The sequence below is a fragment of the Montipora foliosa genome, chromosome 14, assembly GCF_036669935.1.
Source record: "Montipora foliosa isolate CH-2021 chromosome 14, ASM3666993v2, whole genome shotgun sequence".
Classification (NCBI taxonomy): domain Eukaryota; kingdom Metazoa; phylum Cnidaria; class Anthozoa; order Scleractinia; family Acroporidae; genus Montipora; species Montipora foliosa.
The window spans coordinates 19,883,998-19,891,497 of record NC_090882.1 but is presented as its reverse complement, the minus strand read 5'-3'; the positions used below and the strand labels follow the sequence as shown (position 1 = coordinate 19,891,497).

The window sequence follows — 7,500 nt, the reverse complement described above, 5'->3', positions numbered from 1 at the left end:
TTTACAATTTTTGAAAGCATCGTTAAAATTCAAGTCATTAAATCAAAATAAGGTCATGTTGCATTCTACTATGGGCAGATATTCCTTCGATGTTTAAGAGTATTCCAGTGCAGAAGTGCACCTCTTTCTTTGTGGGGCCTGTCCTGTGGTTTTTTGCCAAGGGCAATTCTTGATGCAATTAGTTGTCGGTCAAAAAACGGTTTAAACTAAGGGTGGTGAATGCTTTTTTCAAAGTAAGGCCATCCAATTAAAGGTTATAGCTCCATTTCGGTTATTTGGCCCTGTTTGTTGGAGCTGTCGCGTGGGTTTTCTTACGTAATAATCGACGGAAGTCGCTACTAAATACCTTATTTGATACGTAGTACAATCGCGTCCTTAAGTGTCAGAAGTTAACTATCAGAAAGCACTTCTCTTATAGGTTCCACTGCTTTTCCTTTCAGGCCCGGAGATTCTCCATTGCTACGAGAAATAAATTTAAGCTTCGGGAAAACTTTTTTAACGAGCGTTTGCATCTGAAAAAACGAATTATAAAAGATGCCAACCTATGGAAATCTAAAATCTGGAGATTTTTTCCAGCCGGTCTCCCCACCCCTCCCTCAACCTACCCACTCCCCCTCCCCTCCTCTCCCCCCTTTAAATGCACCCACCCATCCCCCAGTAGCTCCTTCAGAATACAAGAATATTCTGCCACCATTGTGAATTTGCGGGAAAACGGGGTACTTACGTCAAGAATTCTTATTGGTTAATCGGAGATCCAATCAAACAATCGGTTATATGGCTATGATAGCTAAAGGAAGTCATTTTGTTTAGTTCTATTAAAACGTGTTTGGAACTCAGAGATGAATAAGTGCATTAAGAAACAATGAAACTAGTTTGAAAAAATCGATTTTTTTTAAAACTTGGGGATGCAATTTGAGTCTAGAATGGAGAAACGTCTGTAAAAGGTTCAGAGTCGTTTTTATCGGGGAGATTTAATGACCCGTACGGGAAACCGCGAGATTCGTTCCGTATCCGGGACAGTTAGCTCGTATGAATTATTACTAGTAGAATCGCTTACAACTTTGAAATATACTGGGCGCAGCCGTCTTAAATAATTCAGTTGTGTCGTTAATAACACTTATTAGTAACATTAATTGTCACAATTATTCAAGATGGTGGTGCCCGGGTAATTTGAAGCAAAAAAATAGGGATTATAAAATTCATTTGTTTCCAGTGCAAACGCTTTTTTGCGGGAAAAAAAAAATATATATGATGGTAAACAAAAGTACCTGTGATTTAAAGTAATTTCTTGGTAAGAGTGGAGGACAAAATAACGTTTGATAACTTGGTAATATTACAGGAAATTTGTTTAGAGGAAAACTTCTTTTGGTACAATTGTTCAGGTGATTGTGTTCTCGCATTCTAACTTTTCAACACTGGGCGATGTGATCATAGTGTTGGTGCTAATTGAAAAGGGTACCTCACCAGGAAAAGATAAACACCATTAAACGATAATACAGTTTCATAAGGGTGTAGTTCTAAGGGACACTTGCTATGATAGGAGGAAGGATTTAAAGTCCAATTCACTTGTAAAAACCCACACGTTAAACTAAGTGCAACGATGATTCGACTACAGTCGCTCAACTGGGCGAAAGCATGAAAGCATGAAAGCCAAGCTCACCCAGATGACACACTGTCCAAGTCCTTCTTCTTCCCGTTGTTGAGGCTTTCGCTCAAAAGTCTCAAACGTTTTAAAGCCAAAATCATTTAGTATTGTGCGTTGTAGAGTCTTTATTTTTTATTATTTTACAAAACAGAGACTAAAACAAATATAATACTTTAAAATAAATATTGAAATAAATAAATAAATAATGTAAAAAGTATTGACAGGAAAAACTAGAACAAGGCAAACAAATGTACAAGATCAAGCCATTGGAGGAAACATAAAAGAGCGATAGAGTCCATACTGGGCGAACCACCACAAATAAACAAAATGCTATAAATCTACTAATGAAACTTGAGGTAAATAAAATCAAACAGCTAAATAAAGGCAAACTTCTGAGTAGTTACATGAGTTCGCCATTAACCTTGGAATTTCCTGATTTTTCGTTTAAATGAAATAAGGTTGCTGCTGGAACGAACATTGAAAGGTAAACTATTCCGCCAAAGTTCCACCACTTGTATTGAAATATGAAAATTTAAAATTGGACGCCTTTGCAAATTTTTTCCTTAGTTCAAACAGTGATAACCTTTTAACAATGTGATGATCACTAATAATTAGTAATTTCCAAGTTCAGATAACCATTTAAACCTTGTATAAAAAGTAACATCAGCCATAAAGCGTCGTTGTTGAAGAGATCTCAAATTAGCTGCTTATGCGAATTAGCTCTCACGAAACCGTCGTTAACTACTTGCAGGGTTCGTGGTCGGGCAAAACTCCTGCAAGTGAACCCACTAAAAAGAGACTATCTCTGCAAGCGCATTTGGACAAACGACTGGTCAAGGGATCATGCTTAATACGAAGAAAGGAAACATCACAAGACGACAATGAGGAAGAATTAAGACCAACAAGACAAAAAGATGAAGTACAAGGAAAACACGAATAGCGAAATAACGATACCCCAGCTCGTAGCTGTCAGAGAAGTTAGTCTCAATGCAACATTGAGTAAAAGGCGCAGAGCGGCCAAAGATGCAAACAACAAGTACAAGAGGTCGTGGACGCAGATGGGGAAGGGGAACCAACTGCCGAGGACATTTCCTACAGAACGTAAATATTGTTGAGGAGATAAAAGAGAAGTGCGTAAAATCCTCGCCTTGTCGAAGATCTCCCGAGATATGAAAGCTTTCTTTGCTGCAAACTAAGCCGAGTAGTTACAGTTAAAGGCGAAACACCCCCTGGAGTGAAATGAACAGCGAGAACTATCCATATCCGACAACAACAACTAAGGTAACCTATCCATTTTGAGAGGAGTAATTCTATTAATTTCGTGCAAGACAAAGAATAATAAAAAAAAGCAGCGGTGACAAACATTAAAGTATAAACAAGCGCACTGATTGAAATTATTTACATGACGTTTCCAATGCTTCGACATACATCCTCAGAAGTGACCGTTTACTACGAATTTAAACTTTTTAATATGTAACCTGTTAAGTAACTACTTATTAACAATAATTGATTAATGAATTAACAATTAGTTAACAGTCACTTCTGAGGATGTATGTCAAAGGATACGAACGCCAAGTAAGTAATTTCAAACAAAGCGCTTGCATGTTTTTGTCACGGCGTTTGATGCATAGTTCTGGTTTCGATAAAGACGGCAATCAATAATGCCGTGCAAGCAAAGTCACGATTCCCCTCCCCCTCTATCTGCAACCTCGTTCCCAGGGCTTCTCCCTCATTTGGGGGCAGGGCTTTTTTTACCGCCCTGCCCCCTTCTGAGGGAGAAGCCCTGGAAACGAGGCTGCCCCCCTTAAAAATTTTATTATAATTATTATAATTAACATTATTAGTATAATTATAATTCAAATTATTATAATAAGTATAATTATTTTAATTATTATTATTATTATTATTATTATTATTATTATTATTATTAGAAACATAGTATTAGGTTAGTTTCGGGCGCAGACAATTTTTTTTAGATTAAACTAGACCCTCCGTGATAGTACACTGGGTTGCCTGTGGTTCGTGCACCGTCCCAGGCAACTTTTTTTCAAGTTGGGGGGTCATTAAGACCATTTAATTAAGGGGTCACCCAGAAGTCATACCAGCAGAGGCCCTTTGGCTTGCATGTCCTCACATGTTCGTACGACTAAAAAGATCCTTTTCTGAGGTAAAAAGCTGGCTACCGGCCTATCATTTGTCAAAAAGAAGAAATTCCTGTCCTCTTTGGAAAAAATAGACAGGCATTGCTTACGCGTGGTAGTGAAGTAACACAGCGATTTATTCCATATAGAATGTCAACTGAGCTGTGTGTTGTCTTCCAGGAGATTCAAGTTATCCTTGTGTAATATGTAGCTCTAACAGTACACGATATTGTTTTGGTATTGTCTATCATTGTAGTGCCATGGTAGAAGTCTTGGGTAAATAGCCTGAGAAGGCATGTGGTTACTAGCAAAGTATTGAACCCAGAAAGATTGAAGAAAATAAATGGGAAGTGAGAAACATTGGCTTTTGGGCTGACATGTTGATAATTGATTTTTGCTACGTTCCATTTTGGCTGCAGAAATAAATCGCAAAATCGAAAGTGACATGGCCCGAATTCAGCGGGCGCCATGATTAAGTTACCGCGGCATGTTTACTCGCCAAACAGTGAAGCGTCCGCATCAAATGATGGCAAGATACCCGGTTTTCGTAAGTTTCTTTTTCTGTCAAGTGTTATAAAGTTTGACAATAAATGAGCGAAGTCAAAACAAAGATCACAATCGCCCAAACCCTTTAGGTTGACCATTGTTTCTGCTAAGTCAAAAATTTACTCTCCAAGACGAGGTTATTTATCACCAGGTAATTCCGTCATTTTGGAAATAGCAGCTACTTTATTATTCATCGGCGTCACAATTTTTTGCTGATTTTACGGCTCAGTTTGTTGAAACTCAAGCATGCTTGCAACAGACCTGCTTATTTTCGTGAACCTTTCCTGCTGACAGAGCAATACTAAAAATGTCCTCCCGTATCACATTTCAACCTTGAGCTCGAAAATTCAATACACATTACGATATTATAATTCACAAAGGCAGAAAATATCACAGAATCCTTTTCCAGCGAAACATTTTATTGAAACAAGCAACATAAAAGATGCACTAAAACGCCATTTGCATTGCAATGACTTTCAAGGCCATTGCTGGTTAACGAGAATAACAAACTCACGAGGCAGAATGTATATTTATATTTAATTAAGTTAGCACAACAGAAAGACACTAACCTCATTTTGACACGAAAATGCTTTACTATTGCCATAAAAACTATCCAGTTAAGCTCGCATATTATAAAACATGATGAATTCATAAAAACCACCTTTTGCAGGGAACAATTTTTTGAAACAAGCAACATATTTGCTATTAGAGGCAAAAACCCCTTCCTATTTCATTGCGTGCGTGAAGAGAAAAAAACTCAGTTGTGTCAAATATGTGCAATATTACACCAAATTAAAAGTTCAGGATCAAACAGTTTCCATGAAGAACCTTTTCCTTGAATAATGAAGCACAAAATAGACGACAAGCTTTCTTTCAAATAATTCTTGACTGTCACATTTCCAATTATGTTTTTACTGAAGACTGTGCAGAGTTGATCACAGATCCACTTAAGGTGTTCGATTTGTTCTGTCTTTGAACCCATAAGTTACCAGAGAATTTTCCATTTGGTTTCAGTGTTCTACATAACAGCACACTTGGTAAAATTAGAAATGCACCTCACTTTGATTTCGGCTGGACGGGCGGCAGATTGTTGTCGAAGTCCATTACTCGTCGCTTGTAAGATTCGACCGCCTGTCTTGTTCAGTATCCAATTGACTTGCCATTATTGAACTTCATAAGGGTATATTTTGTTCAAAGATCCATTAAAACGCCATTCGCGTTACATGACTTTCGACGCCATTGCCGGTTAAGTTTATCATTCTACTGTGTCCACCAGAGAAATCTACGCATTTCAACTAAGAAAATACGAGCAGAAGGCTCTATGCACAAAGATACCACTTAGCAGGGGAGTGACAGGCAAGACTTTTACCGACAGGAAAAAAAAAAGAATACCGAACAAATGCCACCCAATTTCCGACTGGGATTGCCCTACGGCAACCCAGTAAAAATACAAAATGTACATAAATAATTAAACTAAAAACTTAAATATGAAATATATCATTTATTGCAGTTAAAAGGCGTTCCGATATCGATGTGTGTACAGTGCAGGGACGAGTTGACTGTGGTTGGAGGAAGTGCTGTTGGAGAGAGAATTTAGCAACAATTAGTTAACAGTCACTTCTGAGGATGTGTGTCGAAGCATACAAACGCCAAGTAAGTAATTTCAAGCAATGCGCTTGTTTGTTTGTCACGCTGTTTGCGTCTTAATTTGGATGCATAGTTCTGGTTTCGATAAAGACGGCAATCAATAATGCCGTGCAAGCATATATAGTCACGATTCCCCTCCCCCTCTATCTGCAACCTCGTTCCCAGGGCTTCTCCCTCATGTGGGGGAGGGGCGTTTTTTTATTGCCCCGCCCCCACATGAGGGAGAAGCCCTGGGAACGAGGTTGCAGATAGAGGGGGAGGGGAGGCGTGACTATGCTTGCACGGCTCTCCGAGGGACTGGGGCTGCGTGGGAGATTGAATGATCATTCAACCCCAGCCCCAGTCCCTCGGAGTGCCTGCTCGCAGGCTTATTGATTGCTGTCTTTATCGAAACCAGAACTATGCATCCAAATTAAGAGGCAAACGGCGTGACAAACATTCAAGTGCATTAATTAGCATAAATATTATACTTACTTTAATGATTATTATATCAATTATTTTTATTAGAAACAGCATCAGGTGTTCCGATGTGCGTACAGTGCAGGGACGAGTTGACTGTGGTTGGAGGAAGTGCTGCTGAACCCTGCTAAACCAGTGAAACTACATCATGGGAACTCACAGTTAATATGAGCAACTCTTTGTCAGCTTTTTAACTTGTGCGGCCAAGCAGAAGTGAATTACTTGGTTCATCTCTTTTTGCTGTCAACATGTTCATGGCAGGATCATTGACTCAACGGTAAGAATTTTCAAATGGGTTATATGTCAAGTTTAGCTTTTAACTTACTATTGTTCTGTTAATTAAAGGAGAAAAGTTTAAACTTCAGAAGAATTCCCTTTTTTTTGTTTGGAGCTGACCATGTTTAATTTTGGAGTCTGCTTTTTGAAAACCTCAAGGTTAACTTAACTTTGTTATTGGAATTTTGATGTCGCCTTGTCTCTTCCCACTCTGAAATAAGAACATGTAGAAAAATCATAAGGAAGAGGGAAAAGCCTTTTTTCCCCATCTGGATATAGTATTTTCGACTCAGTGTAGAGGAGATATTGTTAATGTCACCTATTGTCATTGCTTAACCAGTGACGCAAGATCATAGGACTTCAAAATTTACATGAGCAACTCTCTACGAGCTTTTTGACTTGTGCGGACGAGCAGAACTGGCAGCATCAAGGCAGCAGTGAAGTACTTGGTTCATCTCTTGTTGCAGTAAACGCGTTCATGGCAGGATTGACTCAAAATTAATTTAAGCCATGGGAAAAACTGTTTTAATGAGTGTTTGCATCAGGAAAACGAATTATTAGAATCACTTACAACTTTACTGGGAGCAGCCGTCTTAAATAATTCAGTTGTGTTGTTAATAACACTTAAGGTGATTCCTTAGTAGTAGAAGATGTTGTAAGATTTTCCTTAAACTTTTCTCGATTATTCCCTACATTATGGTGACTCGAAATGTGCAATTAAATAAATAGGTCACCGAGCTCGTTCGCGAGATATAACTTCCTCAAGTTACTCATTTAATCATTTCG

The 7,500-nt window shown here is 38.5% G+C and overlaps 1 protein-coding gene across 9 annotated transcripts in view; it reads left to right on the top strand.

Moving 5' to 3' along the window:
• The window catches only part of LOC137984979 (uncharacterized), a 20,104-nt gene that overhangs the window by 5,484 nt on the left and 7,120 nt on the right, over window positions 1-7,500 (top strand). For 6 of the 9 annotated variants that reach the window (XR_011119218.1, XM_068832347.1, XM_068832348.1 and 3 more), the window contains 3 exons: window positions 2,397-2,926; window positions 5,843-5,985; window positions 6,487-6,715. Coding sequence is in view for 6 of the 9 variants with exons in the window: in XM_068832347.1 (XP_068688448.1) it covers window positions 2,397-2,585 (189 nt within the window). In the remaining 3 variants the exon portion in view is untranslated. Of the gene's footprint in view, window positions 1-2,396; window positions 2,927-5,842; window positions 5,986-6,486; window positions 6,716-7,054 lie in introns of all 9 variants that reach the window. The other 3 variants (XR_011119220.1, XR_011119219.1, XM_068832351.1) reach the window with 2 other exon arrangements.